The 24,478-nt window shown below is 34.8% G+C and overlaps 1 protein-coding gene across 7 annotated transcripts in view; it reads left to right on the plus strand.

The window, feature by feature from the left end:
- Positions 1-24,188, plus strand: part of LOC123670744 (protein unc-13 homolog B) — a 637,597-nt gene extending 613,409 nt beyond the window's left edge. For all 7 annotated transcript variants that reach the window (XM_045604288.1, XM_045604284.1, XM_045604282.1 and 4 more), the window contains 11 exons: positions 1,092-1,318; positions 1,575-1,800; positions 4,525-4,806; positions 6,305-6,526; positions 6,600-6,766; positions 8,430-8,709; positions 14,774-15,131; positions 19,659-19,760; positions 20,586-20,748; positions 21,463-21,589; positions 23,709-24,188. In XM_045604288.1, the coding sequence (XP_045460244.1) occupies positions 1,092-1,318; positions 1,575-1,800; positions 4,525-4,806; positions 6,305-6,526; positions 6,600-6,766; positions 8,430-8,709; positions 14,774-15,131; positions 19,659-19,760; positions 20,586-20,748; positions 21,463-21,589; positions 23,709-23,873 (2,319 nt within the window). In that variant the 3' untranslated portion in view covers positions 23,874-24,188. The remainder of the gene's footprint in view (positions 1-1,091; positions 1,319-1,574; positions 1,801-4,524; positions 4,807-6,304; positions 6,527-6,599; positions 6,767-8,429; positions 8,710-14,773; positions 15,132-19,658; positions 19,761-20,585; positions 20,749-21,462; positions 21,590-23,708) is intronic.
- Positions 24,189-24,478: the final 290 nt, after the last annotated feature.

The following is a 24,478-nucleotide window of genomic DNA, read 5'->3' on the forward strand; positions in this document are numbered from 1 at the left end:
CCACAAACTGGGCTAAATGGTCGCCCTATGAAAAAAAGCGCCTGAAACAGTCGCTTCACTGTTTCACCCTTGACGCCGGCCTTGCGTTCATCAATGAATAATATTTTATAATTAGATCATAGATTATGCCAATTGCACTTGGAGAATAGATATAGTATACCTATATAGAGTTATGTGTTCTTCAAGAGTGAGATTGGCGCAAGTATGAACCAACGCTTAAAAGCTCCTGAATTCCCTGCTTATTTTATTTTCATTTATATGCAGCTTTGCGACCGATCTTAATTTTGTGTGAATTTTCAGTGTTTTTTCTTATATGTACTTTATTATCGAAATATTTTTGGAATCCTGCTGCATGGCCAAAACACCCTCACTTCAGCAGTTAATTCGTAGATAACTCATCGTATTTCGAAGGTCTCTTCATTATAACCGCTCATTATTCATTATCTGATGTTAATTCGAGCTGAATGAGCATGTACCATGTCCATTTCACTTCATTAGTTTCAATATTATGATGAATTAGAGCAAAATTATTCAAAATTAGGAAACCGGTACCTAACCTACCAATGGATTTGACGCTTCGATACACACAAATGAACAGTCTCTTTACGTTTATTCAACAAATAACATAATCTACTCTGAATTTGTTTCATTTTACACATTATCATTTTGTTCTAAATTGACGTGTGACCTATTTTTCATTGTGCACCTCTTTCTCAAGTCAGTTGAGGTTTATTTAGAGATTCAATTCTCCTTCTGGTTCATGAGTACTAATACTGTCAGCAGAAATAATCTTGAGTAGGACTTTCACTTTATTTTTTTAAGCCATTTCAAATTTGTTCTATTAAATTTGAAAATAAGAGTGATAGTTCAAAAAGATTCACATACCAAAAAATATAATTCTATCCAACTCAATACAAACACACATTGGCACTGGCATTTCTTTTTCATAATAACACTGATCTTAGATATTTTGTGGTTGAAGAAAGAACAGAATAGGGACCGTTAATATCTTTTCTTTCTAATGGAATATTATAAGGCATCAACCTACCTTTCATACTTACATGATGATGTGTTTCGTATTTTTCTTTCAGAAAGAAAAATTCGTCAAGCTTCTCGATCAGCTTCACAATTCCCTTAGGATAGATCTATCAATGTACAGAAACAACTTCCCAGCATCCAGTTCCGACAAGCTCATGGACCTGAAATCAACAGTAGATCTCCTGACTAGCATAACCTTCTTCCGTATGAAAGTGCAAGAACTATCCTGTCCTCCTAGGGCCAGTACGGTCGTCAAGGATTGCGTCAAGGCATGCCTTAGGTAAGAACCCTAGTAAAGTAGTAAAGATTTCAGATTGTTCATAGAAGAGAGAATTCCGTTGCTCTACTCTCGAGTTAATCTATTCATCTTTGATATACATATGAGATTCTCTATGAATATGGTGGAATCTAATAATCAAGAACTTCTGGGAAAAAAGAATTAGACTACACTTCTTTCAAAAGTGCATATTTCAATTAACATATTCCTAGTCCTACTCCTATGGTTCTTGTTATAATCTACTATTGATTGTTTTCAGATCGACATATCAATTCTTATTCGAGAATGCCCACGAACTGTTCAATAGAGACTTCATGGTGGAACCAAACGAGCCTAAGAAAGAGCCAGAAGATCACGGACCACGACTGGATACCGTGAAGTTCTGGCACAAACTCATAGCTCTGATTGTTTCGGTGATAGAAGAAGATAGAAATAGTTACGGACCAGTTCTGAACCAGTTCCCCCAAGAGCTCAACATTGGGCAGGTGAATATTTCTTCAAATAACACTTTTCAGTTTTTATTTGTACTCAGTGAATTCTGTTATCGCGCTTCTCCTAAAAACTGAAAAAATTTCCGTGAATTCTATTAAATTATCTGGCATTCGTAGAATGTTCGAGTTGATTTCAATAAATTCTATTTTATTTCGAACTACGCTTTTTCGAAGTCCTTTTGGAAATTGAATGGAATATTGAATTATTTATCTTGAATAGGTAACTCTTAGCGAATTAGATCAAAAACGACAGTTGAAATTGAAACAAGTGGTTTATATATTAATTATGCTGTGGTTCTCTTAGTTGAACTTTAGATGTCATGGAGTTATAGGAGAGCCTGAATAGCAAACATTGAAAATAAAACTAAAATAAATACCGAAGTGAAAAAAAATTATGATTTCATGAAAAACAAAAATGATCAACAAAAATATTCATCATTTGGCTACATCAAGGAGGATGGAATGACTCAAAAGATCATTTCGTCTTGTTACAAATAATTTCCTGTTTTTATCTTGGTTTTAATATTCTCCAGAAAAGATAAGAGGAGCAGTTAAACTGGGAATGTTATGGAATAATTTTGAGGTTCGCGACCACTAAAATCTAAAAAGTACTAGTGAGATTATGTTACATATGCCATATTACTTAGAACAAGGTTTGAATCAATATTTTTGTCCATAACATTTATCACTAATGACCAATATCATGTTGAACTATTTCATATAATCGAGGAAGTTGGAGCAAAACCTCATATTTATTCCTCTGTAGTTATAAAGCAAATCCATTTCAACTCTTCGTCGAGAACATCATCAATCTTGAAAGTTCACAATTGGGGTAATTGTAAATAGCTAATTGAAGTAATGCAATCAGAAGTTCTCTTCATCAGAGCTTCACATTAATCATCCAATAATGCAGATTCGAGTTAAATGAGTATAGGTTACTTTACCTAATCGAATTCACTCCATCAATTTGAGTTATTATGAATTTATAAAGCGATGTTATTTGAAAATATGGAATGAATACTTAATGAAACAATTTTTTGAATGAAAAAGTTTTAACAAATACTACGAAATGCTTCCACATGATCAGTTGTCGTGAGATTATAATCGAAATTTGTTATTCGTACAGACCTAGGTATAACTTCAATTAAATTTTTCAGCATATTCCGTACCCTTTTCAAAAAATCATTGAATAGAAACCAAATATCGAATTTCCACTTGAAAACTGATATAGGAGCAAACTTGTTATGAATAACATTCACATCAATAGCGTCGTCAAAAACAGAAAATTCAAGTTGAATTTCCAAAGAAAAAATGGAGTGAACACTGACATTGAATTTGGAGATTTTGAGCCTTCGCCCTTTCATGCGCCTATGGCGCCCTAGGATATAACTAAGATGACTAAAACACTGGTGTGCTCACTTATTCTTGAAAACCTCTCTCAAATGATAAAGATCAGATAAATGATAAATAATATCAAAGATTAAAGGTATCTACTGAGGTAATGGTGACCTGTAAAGCCTGATGTCAAATATCTAAAATATACTATACCACTGAATAGAACAGATTAACTCGGAGCCCAGGATCTGACAGCCATTTTGAATTTCCAATTATTCAGATATTTCGAACGTCAAGTACAATCCTGAAATTTCTATTAATAGAAAACAAAAGGTCATACTGCAATAATTGTATTATTGCATGTTAATAAAAGAAATAATGAAGAGTTTTTGTTTGCTCGAACTAGATTCTCTTCCTTATTTGAATTTAATTGATATCAATCATTTAATAATCTCTCCTTTCAATATCATTTTGATCTTTTGATTACGGTAATTTCTTTTATATTTCATAGTCGATTTTCATTGCTGAATAATTTATATGCAACAGAGGAATGGCTTTACAATGAGAGGATTCATTTTGATATAAAAAAATTTATTCTAAGAGAAATCAATAGATGTTCCTTTTATGGTATCGAGGAAGTTATGTCATGAATATACATATCCTTCAATGCTGGACCTAAAAAATCATTAATCGTAGCTTGGTAGCTCAAGCCATTCATCGTTACAGTTGTACCAGACTTATTTTTGTAGTAAGGTCCAATCTCTTCATCAGAACTCTGGAACTGAAAAGCGAGCTGTAGATCACGTTATGGAGAGAATAACTCTGATGAGGGGCACAATAGATCGCAGTGAAACGAAACCTCCTAAATTAAATCTAATCTAATCTAAGGTCCAATCTCACCACCAGCCCAAAAACCACACCATACAGTGATGGGAAGGATTTTCACGAATCATTTTTGGATTACCCTAGCCCCAAATGTGACAACTCTGCTTATCAACGTAGGCTTCAAGGCGACAATGGCTCTCATCAGGATGATGATCTGGATGAAAATCTAGATCATTCTCATGCATTTCATGGACCCAATCAGCGAAGATAAGACGTTGCTGGTCATTAATCGGCTTGAGTTCTTATGTTAACTGAACAAGGAGCATAAAAACATTCAGAGAACTTCATTCACTTCTATGGAGAATTATATCAATTATATAATGATAAACTAAACTCAAAAATTACATTGCTCAATTTTTTTAATGTCTCCTAAGGCGTGAGGCCCTTGGCAGTCGCCAACATCAATGATTTCAAGTGCCGACACTGCAAATTCAACCTGAACCTATTGAAAATCTCTGTGTCAAATCGACTACCAGTGATTTTTTTTTTTCATTCTAGCTTTCTGCTTCTACAATGTGGTCCCTGTTTGCGGTAGATATGAAATACGCCTTAGAAGAGCATGAGCAGCATCGCTTGTGCAAATCTTCAGACTACATGAATCTACATTTCAAGGTCAAGTGGTTGTACTCGAACTACGTCAAGGACGTACCACCGTACAAAGGAGCTGTACCTGAGTACCCGGCGTGGTTCGAGCCTTTCGTTATGCAGTGGTTGAACGAGAATGATGACGTGTCTTTGGAGTATTTACACGGTGCCTTCGATAGAGATAAGATAGAGGGCGTAAGTATCTAATAATATTGGAAAAGTTTCGTGCATTTTAAGCGTGATCTAGTCTACTGTGCTAGATAACTTTTCATATACATTACATAGATGTATATCACGATATTGAAGTGAACAAAAATATTAGTTATATTTTTCCAATGGTAATATCGATAAAAAATTAATATATATGGACATGTTTCTTTTTGAGCGAAAAATACCTCATTAAGTGTGCTTTCGAATGACATATCAACTTTTGTGCTAGCTTCTTCTACCATAATGTCATGGCTAACAAGATAACATTCGTTTGAATTATTTTGATTTGACAGATGAATTCATGATTTCCATTAGAATTACTACTGATATTCAATCATAAAGAGCTTCAGGTTTGAAAAAATTCAGGTTTGGATAATTCAACGTTTTTTGTTATTTTGTTAGCCATGATATTATGACAGAGAACGAGCAGTTATCACGAAAGCTCATATGTCATTCGAAAGCACCCTAAATGAGGTATTTTTTGCTGAAAACAGAAAACATGCCCATAATTCATAATTTCTCATCGATAAAATCATTGGAAAAATATAAACGATATTGTTCACTTTATTATCATGATAACCATCTCTTTACCACGCCTTCGGTAAGAATTTTTTGGCGCACAAAACTTCTCATCTCGTAGCAAATTTGCTGCCCTTTTCTGATATGTGATCAAATTTTATGTGACTAGAAAGATGATTAAAATAAAATTGATTTTGAAGAAAAACTAAAGTGAAGTAAATCGTTATATCAAGATATGTTAAGTTGAAGAATAACCATCAACATTTCGATCATGTATTATATGATATTTTCTGTTGAAAATAACTTAAATGATCTCCCCTTGAAGTTTGGCCCTTTTAAAAGTAGAAACTTTGTATACAGTTCTGTAGTTTTCAAGGGCACTTGAAGAAGAAGAAAATGAATGAAAATTCTTTGTGTTATAAGTGAGATTTCAATTCTTAGAATTTATGTGGAATCCAAATTCTTATCAACCTAAACGAATCATACGCTACTGACTTGACGATACATAAACTACGCGATCAATCCGGTGGACCAGGCAGTTCTTATCGATATAGGGAGACGTAAGGGGAAGAGGTACTTGAGACTGAAGACTGGAGTACGATACATACGAACGAGGGTGGAATTCGACGTAAGATAGTAGACGGACATAGTTGGTATTCGACGTTAGAGATTAGACGGAAAAGGTTAAAGAATTCGACGTGATAGACGCATATGATTCGACGTAAAATATAGTAGACGCAGCGAGCTAGATAATTCGATAATTAGACTATTAACAATTAGACGGAATAAAATAGCTTCGATAGTTCGATAGACGAAAGTTCAGTAGCTGTACATTCAATTGACGTTGAATTGTAGTGTAAATAAACAATAGTTTAGTACCGGCGGCCTTTATATATAAACCCCTAGACAACGATATAAAAACCCTACATTCATATGGTTCTTGAAATGATTATTTCTTTTTCAGTTTCAAAAAAGCAGCGAACATTCCTTATTTTCTAATTCTGTAGTGGATGTATTCACCCAACTCACGCAATGTTTCGACGTTGTGTCGAAACTTGAATGTCCCGATCCTGAAATCATGAAGAGATACATGAAACGTTTTGCCAAAACAATCGTCAAGGTGTTAATAGCCTACGCTGATATAGTGAAGAGAGAGTTTGCGGATCATCTGAAAGAAGAGAGAATAGTGAGTAGTATTAACATCCACAAAAACTAGATGGTAAAACTTAGCATTCCATTCTAACATTATCACTTTACAGGCATGTACACTGATGAATAACATCCAACAGTTGAGGGTTCAACTTGAGAGGATGTTCGAGTCGATGGGTGGAGAAAGGTTAGAAGAAGATGCTGCAAACATTCTGAAAGAGCTTCAGCAGACACTCAATGGGTGTCTAGATGAGTTGGCCTCTCAATTTGCATCAAGGTATGTGATTCCAAAGGAGTTATATCACCCTTAAATTCTTGAGAGAAGCAGTTATAAAAATAGCACACATATTGGAGTTTCCCTCAATAACTTGAGAAGGAATAAAAATTCTTTGATTAAATTCATCAGAACGTGCTATCGAATCATTTGGGAGACTTCATTCATTCCATGAAGAAAATCTTAATGAAGAATACGAAAAGTTTATGATAAAACATAAGCACAACCAATCACTGGACAACATAACACGTGTGAGAAATTCAAAGAATGGTGTTACAATTCTCCTTTTATGACCAGGAACTACTGAATAAAAAAATCAAACTAATTTTTAGAACAACTATCATAACTTGAAAAATTTTGGAAAATACCAATCGAATATGCAGATTGCAAATGAATAAAAATACAACAAACAACTAATTACTGATACGTTTGAGGTATATATCAATATCTAACCGTGGACACACTTTTTTTCAGTACTTCTTATTATTATTATTATTATTTGAACTGGGGTCGTTTTGCTTCGGTAAGCCTTCCGGGAACTGCGACCATGCAGATCTTTTGTTCACTACCCTACTCATTCATAGAAACCCAGGGAGGTCGTCAACGACGTTAATAAAATTGACAACCTCCCTAGGGGCCTTGGCCATTACCTCTCTGGTATCCAGGACTTGCTCATGTGAATGGTTCATAGGCCAGTCAGCTCTGGACACTTGCATATCAAGTGTTCAGCCGTTTCTACTTCCGATTCACAGAGCCTGCAAATCTCGTCTGCTGACTTACCCATACGGTACAAATGATGTTTGTACCGACAGTGCCCCGTCAGCAGTCCCACCATCACCCGAAGCTCTGCTCGCGACAGCTTCAGGAGCTTTCTGGTGTAAGTAGGTGAAATCTTCACGAATTTCTTTGCCTGAGCAAGTCTAGGAGTTTTATTCCAGTGGATTGTCCTACTGTTCAACTCCCATAGCTGGACCGCAGCCTTGTATTGGTCTTTTCCTATCCCACAGAAAGGCTCAGGTCCAGAAGGTCTTAACCTTGATGCACTTTTTGCAAGCTCATCCGCTCTCTCATTTCCTTCAACCCCACAGTGCCCTGGTACCCATAGTAGAGTCACCTTATTTCCTCTGGCCAGTTGCTTTATGGTGTTGCGGCACTCCCTAGTCAGCAGAGACCCCTGACAGCACGATTCCAGGGATCTCAGCGTGGTTTGACTGTCCGTGGTGATGTAGATATGCGCCCCTTTGAGGTTCATTTTGAGACACTCCTGGGCGCATACATAAACAGCCATTATCTCGGTCTGTAGAATCGAGGGCTCACTTCCCAGGGCTTTAGAGATCCTCGGCCTAGGTCCATATATCCCAATGCTGGTGCCCTTCTCTGTTTTTGATCCATCTGTAAACCATATGGATGACTTTTTGTCCAGACGATTTACGAGACTTATTGCACTATGACGGTCATTTATAACCGTTTAAAAGGGCGTTTCAAAATCGTAGCTGGTTGGCATAATATCTGATGGTTTTGCGAGGAGGTTTGGATCCAATTGATTCAGTGTCCTCATATGTCCAACCCAGTTCCCAGGAAGGAGCTTTCCATTATGGGAAATTCTTGGGGGGGGGGTTGAATACTTCTTGTTCTCATCCTAATTCAAAACTAATTTTGTTCGCAGTTTGGAACCTAGGATAACTGCCAGCGTTCGGGAACTAGGCGATCTCCTCCTATCCATCAAAGGCGGAAGTCAACAGTCCAACGTAAACCAACAGAACGCTGTGGCCAACGAAGCTGATTCGGTGCTCACGCCACTCATGGATCTGCTCGATGGTTCTCTCTCCTTATATGCTCAATCATGCGAAAAGACTGTACTCAAAAGACTGCTGAAGGAGCTGTGGAAAATCGTCATGAGGATATTGGAGAAAACTGTTGTTCTTCCTCCGATGACTGACAAAACGGTAAGTTCCAAAACGAAACGGAAGGCCCTGAACGAAATTCTAAAGATTCGGTTCTCACCCAATAAAAATTCATCTCAAATAAAATAATTATAAACTCAATATCCACAAATTTTACTATAAGACAACAATTGTTCCACCACACTGTGGCTTTCAATCAGTCATTTGACATTTCAACTGATAAAAACAGAATTTGCTAATACTCTTTCATAGATAGTAGATATTAATTGGGAAGGTATGAAAAGAAGTAAACAAGTTATACAGGGTGTAACATCAGTGACTGGCCATAGATAAGTGGTGAATGCAGGTCAGCCAGGCCTTTAAGAAAAGAAGCTTGTGTGTACTAAGACTGTTAGTTTCGAAGATACAGGTAATGAGTTCTTCGACTTTTTCTTAATGGGTCATCGTATATAAACGTTTTTCATTTATTTCGAGTTTTATTCATTTTGTATCCATTGTATAAATGTAGGCTAGGTTAATCGATCGTCTAGAGGTATGATTCGATTACCTGGCCTTTCGTCTTTTTCTCCGTGACTTTGTTGGATTTGTAATAACTAAACTCTTTTCAATTATTTACATCCATTTACAAAGCCACACTTATACAGTACAAACTCAGTATTGAGAAGATCCTAATTACGTCTTAATAACAAGTTTCTTACTACGGTACTGAATTTCGTCTTTAACTCTAGTTTAATTACTCGAAACGTCTTCGTTTATTACGTCTTCGTCGTACTTCAAGTTTTCGGTCGTCTCGTCTTTGATTTGTTCGCGACTCGTCTTAATCTAGTCCGCGAACCGTCTTTACGTCGTACGTCTTAAGTTGACCGACCGAACTTGTTCTGTCTCCCGGCTTAGACTTAAGTTAAACTGTACCGTCTGTACCCGTCTTCGGTTTAATCTGAACTGTGCTCTCTGCTGATTGGAACTACTCTCTCTCTCGAATATAGACCTCTCTCGGTTTGACCACACCCTTAGGGGAAGGTACCATCCCCCTAGTCCAATAAGGGCTTTTGCCGTACCGCCCCCAAAGATCTTCGCGGATTCGTGGAAATCGAATATTCTAGAAGGACTAGAACCTGAGAAAAAGATGTAACACATCTGGCATAACCGTCTTGTTCTGGAACTTTCCCAACCCCATAAATATCTTAAGTTTTACAACCGACATGACACATTCTTCGACACCCCGAAGAATAACACATCCTTTTTACATTATGTACAATAACAATTCGTTCCCTGTAAATTCATTGAATTTGTCATGCCCTTGGCACTTGAAGAGACTAATAGGTCTCCAAGCATCCGGTTGACCATCTCAATTATTCACAGGGAACAATAAAATGGATCCTATATAAATGTAATCAAGTAATATAGTGTGTCTCATTCTGAAAGCACCAACTCTTCTCTTTATCTTTAAAACGATAGTTTACTTCTATCAGGTGTGTGAATAAGTCTTTCCCGTTTTTTGTAAGAGATGGCGCCACCAATACTGTGCGAGTATTTAATGGTTACATATGTCATAATCAAAGCTTATTCATCTGTCAACAATTCCACACTAACACATTAGTTGAAATTTTTTCGCATCATAAATTTTTGAAATCGTGAAAATGTCGAAATTTGAGCCGAGTCGACGTCATTTGCGGGAAGTTTCACTTTATTGGTTCAATTTGAAGAAATCTGCTGCCGAGGCGCATCGGTTGCTTCAGGAAGCTTATGGAGAAGGTTGTGTCGATGATTCAAGTGTTCGCGGATGGTTTCGACGCTTCAAAAGTGGCGATTTCGACGTGGAAGACAAGGAGCGTTCCGGGCGGCCGCAAATCTTTGGAGATCAAGAATTGGCGACTTTGCTTGATGAAGATTCGTGTCAAACGCAAGAAGAACTTGCTGAAGCATTGGGAGTTGACCGAACAACCATTTCCAAGCGTTTGAAAGCCATGGGAATGATCCAAAAGCAAGGAAATTGGGTGCCGTACGAACTGAAGCTGAGAGACGTCGAGCGGCGTTTTTTCACTTGCGAACAGCTGCTTCAGCGACATAAAAGAAAGGGTTTTCTGCATCGTATCGTGACTGGCGATGAAAAGTGGATCCGTTACGATAATCCGAAGCGAAGAAAATCATGGGGACTACCCGGCCATGCATCATCATCGACGGCCAAGCCAAATATTCATGGCGCCAAGCTCATGCTCTGTATATGGTGGGACCAGCTAGGTGTGGTTTACTATGAGCTTCTGAAACCGAATGAAAGGATCACAGGCGAGGTCTATCGACGACAATTGATGCGTTTGAGCCGCGCACTGCGAGAAAAACGGCCACAATACTCCGACAGGCACGACAAAGTTATTTTGCAACATTACAATGCTCGCCCACATGTTGCACAGCCGGTGAAAACATACTTAGAAACGCTCAAATGGGAAGTCCTACCCCACCCGCCGTATAGTCCAGACATTGCTCCGTCTGATTACCATCTCTTCAGATCGATGACGCATGGCCTGGCTGACCAGCACTTCCATTCCTACGAGGAAGCCAAAAAATGGGTGGATGACTGGATAGAGGCCAAACCGGTCGAATTTTTTCGCAACGGGATTCGTATGTTGCCAGAAAGATGGGGAAAAGTTGTAGCTAGCGATGGCCAATACTTTCAATAATTCATTTGTAACCATGTAAAGGCTCAAAATTTGAAAAAAAACGGGAAAGACTTATTCACACACCTCTATAATTAAATGGATCACCCTATATATGACTCGGTTACAATTATACAATGGACACAAAATGAATTAAAACTCGAAATAAATGAAAAACGATTGAACTGGCCCTTAAACAATTCTGTAATGTCGTCGTTAAGTTTCAGCGATCAATTCAAAAATTAGTACGCTTTATTTTGCGCTGATGACCACAAGGTTTTCGCTATTAATCAAATTTTAAAAAGTTCGTCATTGCGGAAAGTGCTTTTTTATAAATTTATTTGAAATAGAAGAAAAGAATAAGATAAGATACGAACAAACTTTTATTTTTAATGAATTTTCACATAACAATATTATACGAAAAGTCTCGTGGAAGCCTGAAAATGCGTTTTTTCTGAAATTAAAAATAAAGGCTAAAAAATGTATTTTGAATTCTTGCATATGGTAGGAAAGGCGGTAAATCAGAGAAACGTTTGAGATTCCTTTACTCGACCCAAAAAGTGGTGAGATCTCAAAAACGCTGAGGAGACAGGAGTAGTTGAACTTTGGCAGATCACGACAAAGTCACGTGGTATAAACCCTTCTTAACCCAAAATCGCGCGAGATGGATGTCAAATCAACTCCGTTTAATGCTATTTGTGTCCGTATATACAAATTGATTGTTATAACTTTGTCAAAGCTGCTATCGATATTATTTATGAATAACGCAAAGTTTATTATTGTCAATCTAATCCTGAAAATAAAAATAACAACAAAAAAATCATTTTTTCGGAATAATTCTTTTTTCCATATAAAAAATAAAATTCTAAAATTAAGTCTCCTCGAGTCTTCCGACATAATGAATATTCTTCAAAATGAAAAAGTGAATGTAAACTAATCTTCTTTTTTGATAATTTTAGAATATTTCGGGCAGGCCGTGAACTTATTATTTTCATTATTTCCTGTTTTTTCATTGGTTACTCCTTGTATCTTTTTACTGAATTTGTGCATATGAATGATTATTAGTTTCAAGTTTTTTATTGATTGAAATGAATAACTGATAAAGGAAGAGTGTGACGACAGAATAATTGTATTATAATGAAATCGATGAAAATAATGTTTATGTTATTGAAACAATAACGTAGAATCTTATTATGTAACTTTTGATTATTACACGATAGGTTCGCTTATGCAGAGAAGGCCCAGATTTAATAGTAAGATACTGTGTTAGCATGAGAAATAAATGTCGATCCCTCAGAAATGCACAAAGCTCTTACCTAGCTTCACTTTGACTATCCTGGATTATGTTGATTGTTCATAGGGATGTGAAGATTTTAATTATTTTCTTCATCTTGAACTACCTCATCTTATCATTACTTCGTTTATATATAGTTTTTTTTTAATCAATATATGAAGTAAATCTTCGAAATTTCACACCTCATTTTGATGATGGAGAATTTTTTTTGCATTCAATTTATCAAGAAAAATCTCATTGAAATATCAAGTACATTTGAAATTGCAAAATGAATGAACTATTTTAGTTCAAAAGAATGATCTCGTTTCATGGATCTGAAGAATATTAGTAATTGACATCATGACGACTGTTAGATGTTGAGTGTTGAGATTGATTTTTGAAGTAGGTGTTTCAAATTCAAGAGAAAATTGCTAGAACAGATACTTTGTTTTTTTTTTAATCAAAAAAATACCTCGTTTGACATACTTAGTAATGAATGAGAAATTAATTGATCTATTTCTAATTTTAAAGAAGAACATATTCTAAATTTCAACGTACCCCCTCCAATGATTTCCAGAGATAAAACCACAGAATCCAAACAACCCGAGTCCGTCCATTGGTGAATTCTTCACATTCCTATTTTTGCCTGTAATTGATGTGATGTGTAGGCCATTTAACACTTTCTGTTTCCCTTCAATTTTGATATGGGTATATCAAAGCGTTTAAGTTAGTTTTTGTCTGAACGATACTTGAAAGTTATCTTAATATGTCTAAAAATACTGGTCTATCCACTGATTTGATTCTTGTTTAGGATAAATCGGGCGACTAGAACTCAAGTTCCTGATAGTTCCTTTTTTCCGCCATTCCATAAAATGACCATCATTTTTTCATAGAAACGACAACGGAATTTGATATGAGTGACATGTAGAATTTAAGTGAAGTAGATACAGGGTGTTTCATAGTATTTGCGCAGGACTTCAGGATGTGATAGCTCGTCCAAAAATATGATAAAAACTTCTATTAACTTGGACCATTTAAAAAAATCTTGGTGGAATGACTGGAGAATAAGGCGGGTAGGGTGGGACTTTTCAATTTCAACGTTTCCAAGCTTGTCTTGACCACTTTCGCAACATGGGGTTGAGCATTGTCATGCTGTAAAATCACTTTATCATGTCTCTCGTTGTATTGCGGCCGTTTGTCTTTCAATGCCCGACTCAAACGCATTAATTGTGTTCGTTACGATCGCCTGTGATTGCTTAAGTCGGTTTTAACAACTCAAAATGCACTACGCCGAGCTGGTCCCACCAAATACTGAGCATGACCTTGGAACCGTAAGTATTCGGTTTGGCCGTCGACGTAGAAGCATGGCCGGGATATCCTCATGATTTTCTACGCTTGGTAATATCGTAATGAACCCATTTTTCATTTCCAGTCACAATGCGAAGCAGAAATTCTTTCCTCTTCGCCTTGCAAGCAGCTGTTCCAACATATCTCGGCTTCAACGCGTACGGCACCCAATTTCCTTGTTTCGGAATCATTTTCATGACTTTCAGGCGTTTTGCAATGGTTTGTTGCGTCACTCCCAATGATCTTGCCAATTTTTGTTACGTTACCATAGGTATTTGAGAGCATTCGATGAGCCTCAGCCATAAATTTCTTCTTATTGAAACAGAAAATTAAAACTTCCCGCAAATGCCGAGAATTTGGCTCGTGAGCTGACATGTTCAATCAAGAATAACTTTATGATACTGGTACAAATTGATTAATATTTCGATATCATTATGTTAACCAATATCTAAGCTAATAGTATAACATCAACGATTTATTTATTCCGACAACCAAGTTGTAACTTCAGATTTGTATTGAGACGACCACAAGATTTATTTGAAATAATTACATGAATACGAATTCGAACAAGCGCCCAAAAGCGTGTTTCCTCATAAGAGTAGGATAGTTTACAATTTTAATGATATTTCAAATGAAAATGTTCCATTTTCTTTAAAAAAAGAATACCGGAATGATAATTTCAGTATAGTATTTGTTCCCTTAAAACTGACAACATTTCTGGACCTTCTTCCGAAAACACCCTGTTGTTGTGTCACTCAAATACTGTCCTATTGATTGATATGTGTATCATGTGCGAATAGGAACAGTTTGAATCAATGTCTCACTATTCCAGATGATGTTCAAGAGCATCACCGACAATGCCAAAACCTTGGCGGCGAATACTAAAATCGAAGACATGTCCAGAATCTTCAAGAATAAGATGACCGGCAAGCAAGACATGAAACAAGCGCTCAGCGGCGTGATGGACATCTCTAAAGAAGTAGAAAAGAACTTATCGCCGAGACAATGTGCAGTATTGGAAGTCGCTCTGGACACCATCAAGCAGTACTTCCACGCTGGAGGTAACGGTCTGAAAAAAGCTTTTCTGGATAAGAGCGCAGAGCTCCAGAGCTTGAGATACGCACTGTCTTTGTATACGCAGACGACGGACACGTTGATCAAGACCTTCGTACAAACTCAATGCAATGAAGGTAAGTCCGAATATCCGGTTGGAGAATCGATATTAGTGGTAGAATTGCTTTATGTGTACTTATTGATGAAATTCAAATATTTACGCTTCAAATCAATAGTAAGGTATAATAAGGTGACTTCGTAAACAGTTATTTTATAAAGAATTAAACTTTCTATAGACTTTGCAACCTATTAATGAACGAAGTAAAGAATATCATGTTGAAGCTCATCTACCACTGACTTTCGAGGAATTCCTATTTTTTCTGTTTTACTTAAAAAAAATAAAAAATTTTTCATCGCACAACATTCTCTAAATGTTTTAACTTCTAAAGAACAATACAGAATTTTTCTTGCATTCTTTTAGTAATACCGGAAATTGATCATTTTGAATTCCACAAAACGAAAAAAAATGACTGAAAATTAAATCATTTCACAACATAAATAACAAGGGTGTATCAATATAATCCAAATGTTATATTGTTGATAGAATGAGAACAAGTTCAATTAAAATAAGTAGAAGTACTGAAGCTTTCGAGTGCTTAGCGTTTTAGAAATGCCATCTTTTTTATCTTTGTTCTAATACCCTGCTGATCTGCTGATTCTAAGGGGATCTTCTATACATATAGTGTTGGCATATCTGACATCCTCATATGCTTATAAGGATTAAGAACTGACTGCGTGGTCCCTATACAAGCCAATTAAAAAAATTTGCAGAGCACATGTTCAGTTTTGCCATTCGAATTTTGGAACCTGCAAATTTCATCTGCCAAGAGGCCCATTCGGCAAAAATAATATCTGTACATTCTGTACTTTAGTATGTTATCATGATTTACGTGTTTGACTTGAAAAATGTACAAAATTATATGAAATGGATTGAGACAGCCAACGAATAAACCTTGAATGCGAAACAAAGATATCGAAAAATGAATTGATGAGAATTACCGATTTAGAAGTTAGTGCAATGTTGGTACTTTTTTAATATGATGTGCAGTTATTTCCCAACATATCTAAATTACGCAAAATATTTTGTACATTACCATTATCGACATGCCGAAAAGAATTCATTCTACCCTCAAAAGACTGATAACGTATTTTAGAGGGAACACCACCACGTGGTTGCTCAGTTTTGAACGAAATTAGAGATATTCCTTCTTACAAATCACTGATTTTTATGCGGTTTTCACATAATCTCCTTAAATAATAATCGTCATGGAAGAAATTGAAAATATAGTTTTTGCGAATGAAAAAAATTTTTTTCTTAACTTTTCTTTTTTCGCAAGATAATTGATGATATGTACTTCTGATAAAGCACTTATATACTTTTAAAATATTCATGAAATAAACCCACAAAAAATCATTACAAAAGAGATAAAATTATAATTTCGTGAAAGTCATCGTACAGTGCTGCCCTCTACTCATTTGCCTCGAACAAAGAAGATGAGTGAATATACAACTTCGTACGCCGTATAATGTTTGGTCATCGCAATAGGATGTCAGATCACTTATTTGAATTTTTCAAAGTAATTTCTGAGTAATATTTGAATTTCATCGATAATCACCCCGTACATGTACGCCACACCCTAACTCATTGACCTTACTATTCTTAAGTGCCGCTTAACACTAACGAAACAATGCTACAAAGACAATTCTCGCTCGAGAGAGACGAGCCAGAAGCAGGGATGGAAGCTCTAGAAGAGCCCCTTAAGGCTAAAAAGAGAAGGGAAAGTCGACAAGGTACAAGAGTATTGCGATTTACGAAATTTTTGCTAGTTAACGAGCTGCGTAGCACCAGTGGATTACTCTATTGGCTCAAAGGCTTTCTTGAGATTAGATCATCGAGAAAAGTAGATGGCGCGTTGAAAATGCAGTTGTAACGCTGGCAATTGATTTTATTGAATTTCAAAAATTTGAGTATTTATTCGATAAATGCTTTATATTAATAATACAGAAAACGCTGACAAGTTTATTGCAAATGCATTTTCAATGGTCAATATATTATACTGAATAGCTTACAAGCTTCGAACAGAAACGTTTTCGTCATCGAAAACAATGTGTGAATTTTTTATGGCTTCGTATAATGATAAATAGACGCAACATCCTAGCAAAAAGTCAACTTCCACTTGCTGGAAGCGATAGAATATTTTTCTTGCATGTAAAGCTTCAATGATATTGTCCGCAGGTCATTAATCTAATCTAGTCTGAGAGTCAGTGGACAGCCCCCACCACATTTATTTTAGGAAAGATTAAAATTTCCTCAATGGGTCTCTTGTACCTACCAACCATGATGTTGGGGCTAGCTAAGCACGTTTACGGTCTCAGCTACAATCAGGAGCGACAGGTGTGAAAATTTTATGAACTATAGAAGTATTTTAGGAGATCTGCGTTTGGAGATGTCAAAATACACTCTTATGGCTATTCAAAATAGTAAAGATAGCACATATATAGCAAAAAAATTAAAAAGCAAAATAGCAGACGGTTATCGCGGTTCTGAAATAGTGGCAGAAATTTTCAAAATTGTATTCAAATTTTTGATCGAAAGTATTCGAGGAAAGTTGAAATTCATAAATACTATATATTTAATATATATTATTCATTGAAGTTTCAGAAGTTTGAACTTCTGAAGGAAGACAGAGAAATTTTTCTTCCCCGCGAGTATAAAATACAGGTTGGTCCAGATTTTAGTTCAATAACTTTGGCGTTCGATAGGACAACACTTTTCATGAAAAATAGTTTATGAAAACATAAACAAGCTACTTTAATCATTGATCAACAAGGAAATGAGAAACCGTCAAACAAAACTCAGATTACAAACTGTAATTTCAAAAAGAATAATTCAAGAATTCCGAAATAGAATAAAGTTCAACTTCTTTATTTAAATCAGTGACTTTACGTTCGAATAGTTTAAAATTGATTATATTCAAGATAAATTCAGGTAGTTTATTATTAATATTTATACACATAATACTGTGTGTTTTTTCTCTATTAAAATCAGACCATGTAGGTATAGGGTAGTGAAAACGGATCTTCCTTCCACGAAAATCTACAAAAATTATTTTTTCAAATTTTCCCATTAGAAATAAATGAAAGTACAAAAATGACCGTAGTGTTTTATAACGCTTCATTCAGATGGCATTCAGTTGAACATTTCAAAAAGAACATTTATCAGATACTCGAACAATAAAAAATACTCACAAAAATGTTTTATTGAGTGTTTGACAAAGGTCTAATTTTTTATTTTTTTATCTAAACTTAAGCACCCTGTATCTCTGAAAAAAAGCTTGTTAGAATGTTTAAATAAACTTTTTTTTATGAAAAGGGTTGTTCTATGCGACTATCAAGTTATTGAACTTAAATCTGGACCAACCTGTATTTCTATACTCACGGGTCTGCCAGGTCGAAGGAACCGGCGTACCGGTCTGCGTTCAGAAGTTTAAACTTCAAAGAAAAATGTTTGTATGTATATGAATTTCAAGTTTCCTAAAATACTTTCGAGAAAATTTTTTTCAATTATTTTGAAAATTTCTGCCGACACTTCAGAACCGTGATAATCGTCTGCCGTTTCTTTTTTGAATAACTATAAGAGTGTATTTTGAAATATCTCAACGGCAACTTTATATTTCATAAAATTATCATACCTGTCGCTATTGGTTGTAGCTGAGGCCACCGCAACCGCACTTAGCTAGCCCTCACATCATGGTTTATAGGTGCAGTACAACATACTCATCAAGGAAATTTTAGGCTTTCCTAAAATATGTATGGTCTGCTGTTCACTGGATCTTAGACTAATCGTTTCATTCAGATGAATCAAAACTCTCTCCATTCATTCAAAATAAAATCTATGTTTCTTTCAAATCATTTGTACTTTTTCATATCTAATATAAACAATAAAATCTAATCATTTCTTCCAGACGACTCTTTATTTTCAAATTATCATCATTCATTCACGAATAATCTGCAAAAGTTTGTCACTAATAGCATTCACCTATATCCGGAATAGTTTCACTGATATATTATTTTTAATTTTCTTCCTGCACCAATTACACAAACTTTGATGGAATTGAACTAAAAGACATTCTTATTATTTGACCAATCGCAAATCCTATGTAAATATTTATCATTTACCTCAAAGAGGATAAGAGAGAATAGAAAGCATGGTAACAAAAATATAGAACATATTATAGACTTAGAAATGTAGATCCCTAGAGGGAATACCGTTGGTCCTCTACTTCTGCTCTCTTCTTTACAACCAGAATAGCTGGTAGAGATTTAAACCGGCATCACTAGCGGATGAAGATCTCCTGATTCCGTTGAACATCTCTTCTTAATTTTCATTTTTATAGATTCAGAATTAACTTCTAACTTTGTTAATTTGCACCTTCTATCTTTGATTTCTTCGGTTTCTTCACCATTTGAATTTACAATCGCAAGAACAAAACGAAATAAGACATTCTTCGAAATCACCTTTTTTTTCTATCAAATGCTTAGATATTGAGAGGAGGTAAAAGAAATCGAGTATGAACTGCTGATCTCATACATATTCTTTTCAGATTTGGCTGCTGAGGGACAAGAAGGTTGTGTAGGAGAACTTTCAATTCAAGTAGAAATATTCACTCATCCAGGTACTGCAGAGAATAAGGTCACCGTTAAAGGTGAGCACTACCATCTCCATGAAACGTTTGTGTAGAGATTTTCACAAGTATCATGATATTTATGGCAGCACACCTTTTGATTCATTATAAACTTTCAAAATCCTTCGATAAGAAGTGGCATTTTCACAGTTCCGGTTTTGGAATACATAAAATCCAAAAATCGAATAACATAGAAACTCTAAAAGCTATTAAATTTTGTACCAAAAGATCAATTCTTTGGATCTCCCAAATAAAAAATCCGAAGTTTTAATAATTTTAAGTATACATACTCAACATTGCACATTGATTAATTTATTTTCAAATTTTATTAATGAATTTTCAAAGTGTTCTTTCAAATAGTTTGACAAACAAAACCTAGTTTTATTTTCGCCAGATTGATGATTGTAGTGAAAAAATTCGGATTGAAATTTTGTGAAAAAAATTAAATGTTCTGTTGTAGAAATTGTTTTAAAGGAAGTTTTCACTTCAAAAATCTCATAATAATTCCTATTTATCAGACCTTTCATGAAAATCTATAAAATTGAATAATCCAACCAGAAGAAATCAATAAATTCGAAAATCTCTCCCACCATTGAAATTAGTTCAAATTCAATTTATATTTTATTTGATAAGTATATCGGTTGAAAATCCTTATTCATGCTCAAGCAAAGAATATATCTCATATTAACCTTTTAACGACAAAACTAAGATACTCTTATATGAGGATAATGTTCTAAATGAAAATTTTGTTTTTCGGCCACTTTTCTATAGCTTAGCGCAATTTTCTGATTGATTCATGTAGGTATATCATTAATCATCTCCTAAATGATCATGAATATTTTCTAGTTGTCGCTTGCAATGACCTCAAATGGATAGCTACTTCCGGAATGTTCAAGCCATTCGTTGAAGTAAACCTTATAGGACCACATCTAGCTGACAAAAAGCGAAAACATGCAACCAAGACGAAAAATAATAACTGGTCACCTAGATACAATGAAACTTTCCATTTGTGAGTATACCCTTATCTTAATTTTCATCCGTTTTCTATTGGCAAACCTAAAAATTCAAATCAAGTTCTGAAAAATAGCGAAATATAAGTAAAACTAAATATAACGCAAGATCAACTGCTGATTGATCATTGAAGTTGATAATTCCATAATATGAGAATTTTCCGCATAATTTCCTTGTTTATTTCTTGATCATTATTAAAATTACACGTTAGTTCTGGGTACGAAATGAATTAAATACAGTAGGTACCTATATTTAGTTAGTATGATATTTATGAAGTAAATAATCTTGATGCTGCGTTAATTCCATTTATTTTGAATGGAGGAGTTCGTTACTTTGTTTATAGCATGGAATAATAAAAATTACTACGTTATTCAATAATTTTTTTTTAATCGCCTATTTTGTAAAAGATCTCGAGGTCAGATATCAAAAATAGAATGTTTTTGCATTTTAAGCAGAAGATATTATTTTAAAAACAAGCAACACGTGTTTTTTTTTCAAATAAATATGTAAACAACAAGAGGAAAAGAATGATTCGAAAAGGATTCACGATAAAAATGTTGATAACGATATCCCTCCCATTAAATTACTCCAGAACTAGATATTTTTCAATGCAAATCTAAAGAGAATACAAATATACACTTGAATTTTTGGGCAATAAATCGTAGTGTTTTTTAATCTTCATTTTTATTAAATTCATCAATTTAATTTCCAGTATGATTGGCAATGAAGAAACATTGGACTACTATGAACTGCACATATGTGTCAAAGATTATTATTTATTAAGGGAAGATAGATTAGTTGGAGTAGCAGTCATGCAATTGAAGGATATCGTCGACAAGGTAAATAATATAAATATAAGTTAATCTTAAGAACAAGATTGAATTCACTATTGAGAGTTTTATGATTAGTGGAGATAATTTGTTTTTTGTAAATAATATATGTACACCATAATGCAAAATTTTCATTGAACTTTTCTCAGCATATGCAATTTCCCATAGATTCTGGTTGTCAAATAGCAAGACATCACATAGTCCCCTAGATTATCTTCGTACTGGCCTACTTTTCCATCAAATAGCTTTAATAATTTTTAGAATATTTAATTCCAGCAAAAAATTCAGTGAACACGTAGGTCTGTAAGCTAAAGCAAGCTTTGTTTTTGTTTTCAATTTGCCTTGACTCAAACTCAGAGTATGAGTTACTTTTCGAGATTTAAATGAAATGATAATCTAGGTGCTATTTTCATTGGAACAACTCTACCATTTGGTCACCAAAATATTTTATCATACAATAAAATTGAAGTGAATGTTTGAAATGTGAACCATTATGTAATATTAGTCACTAATTCAGTACATTGAGTCAGTGAACATTGTCCTGGTTATAAAATTTAAATGAAAATAGGCCGAAGGTTTTTTTCGAATGAGTACGGAAGAAATTTTAACAATTACAGAATGATTAGATACGTCAATCAAAAAAATGAAATTAAATTATCAAAAATTGCAATTAAAAAAAAACAGCTAATGAATCGAATGAAAACGTCATCATTAGAACTGATCTACATTTAGAAATATTTGTATTTTTATAAAAATTTTCCTTTTCCTAGTAAGTACACAAAATGAAACCACACCTATCATTATGTCATTATTTCTTTCATGTTGATATATTCAGCATCGCATCTGGTAGTGGTTTGTTTTTAGTATTCCTCATATTTTATGTTGATTATTATACTTCAATCAAAATATAGTCAACTCACTCTACTCTCATGCCTTAGAAGTGATTGTGAAGTATCTGAAAAACCTATCATCTTGATCAACAGAGCGCGAGAAAGCCATTCGCTTAATCATCACATGAATGGAGTGAAGAACATTATAATTGAAAAATATACTAGCAGAGAGCTAAAATCAGGAAGTTAATCTTATTGTAATCTGAGAAGCTCACAATTTTTCGATCAGGAATTATACAATTTAGAATGGTCATAATGGCAACACTCTCGCTATATTTTTTTTTCTACTCCCCTTACAGAAAATGACGAAAATTGTTCCTCTGGCCAACTTTGTAACTGTCTTTTCAAGCACTGTGGTACGACAAACTGTGCGGTTTATTTCACCGTAAACAAAGAGCACGATCAACAACCAATACAGTAACATCTGTAAAGTGAATGCACGGCGAATAACCAATAAGATATAACATCTAATAGTTGCCACCGGAAACTGACTACTACTTCCTTATTTCAAGATTTTCAAATCAGAACTCATATTGTTTATTATTTCAATCGATGCTACGTATAAAAAGGAGGGTCTCTTCAGCACACCCTATACCTAAAAGGAATACTCTAAGAATTATCGAGGAAGAACTTTAAATGAGAAAAACCACAATTTCTGACTGTTTGGAGTAGTCTGTGAGTTTCGGAATTCAAAAAGAACTCACAGACAACATAATTCATTTGATTCAATCACTTTTCGTCGTATTGTAGACAAATTTTGAAGTGGTACCAACCAAGTATACAATTGGAACACAAATGACTGGAACTATTGCGTCGTGAAAAAAAATGTTCTTCCACATTTGTCTACAATACAACAAATAGTAAATCAATTGAATGAATAATGAGCAACTGAATTTGATGAAATACTTCAACAATTTTTAGACGTAGTTGAAGCATGTATCTCTCCATGATTAAATGCCATAACCTACTGAAAACAAATGACATAAGAAATGCAAAAAATAATACACAGTGTTGTCATTATAACCCTTTTTAAATTGTATCATATGCTATTGGAAATCCCTTTATTATTAATCAGTCCTAACAAAAAAAAGTGCGCTAATTTTCGACTAGAAATTGAACATATTAAGTACTCTAAAGGCTCTAGGCTATAAGAAGGGGATTCTAATTGACGCCTTTTCCATCTCAATAATTCTAAATAGGCTCTGAATAGTCTGAATTTAACACCTTCATGTTTTCAGGGAACCCGCGCGTGCTGGCTAATGCTAGGCAAACGCATACAAATGGATGAGACGGGATGGACCATCCTCAGGATTCTATCTCAGCGCACAAACGACGAAGTTGCAAAAGAATTCGTCAAACTCAAGTCTGATATAAGGCAGGAAAATCCGCTTCCAAACCAGTAAAATCCCGATTCCAAGCTCCTTAAATTAAGTGACAAGTAACAACTGTGTTCATGGCTGTAAGAAACAGTGCAACAAAAAAAAAAATTGATCGGACCGTCCTTAGATTTGACTCGATATAACGTTCATTAAACGACATGGAACTGTTCGATATCACCGTGATTTAAATAATATTTAATGTGCCTCCTCAAATGAGTATGAACAATAATCTATTGAAATGTTTATAATCATTAACCTTATTGATGATGTTCTCTCTTAACACAATATTCTTGTTGTATAAATCTCGCAATAACAGAATCAAGGAAGTTTGATCGAATATCTATTTCGGTTCGTTATATTCGCTGCAAATCCTTTGTGATTCCTTCAGAAATTGAACATTTTTTATGCTTTCTTTGCCAAATACTAACACCACCGTGTCAAAACGATTATTTTTCTGAATCCTGATAGCCAATTTCACTGAACAACAATGGTATACTCCTATATCCAAAGTCTCTTGGAGGAAGCCAGAATATTTCGATAATACAAGTGTTGTCTAAGTTTCCAGAAATTCCTTTGGATCTAGTCAATATATTACCTACTTTCAAATAAACCACGGTATTTAGCGGATT

Source organism: Harmonia axyridis, chromosome 1 (assembly GCF_914767665.1).
Source record: "Harmonia axyridis chromosome 1, icHarAxyr1.1, whole genome shotgun sequence".
Lineage (NCBI taxonomy): Eukaryota > Metazoa > Arthropoda > Insecta > Coleoptera > Coccinellidae > Harmonia > Harmonia axyridis.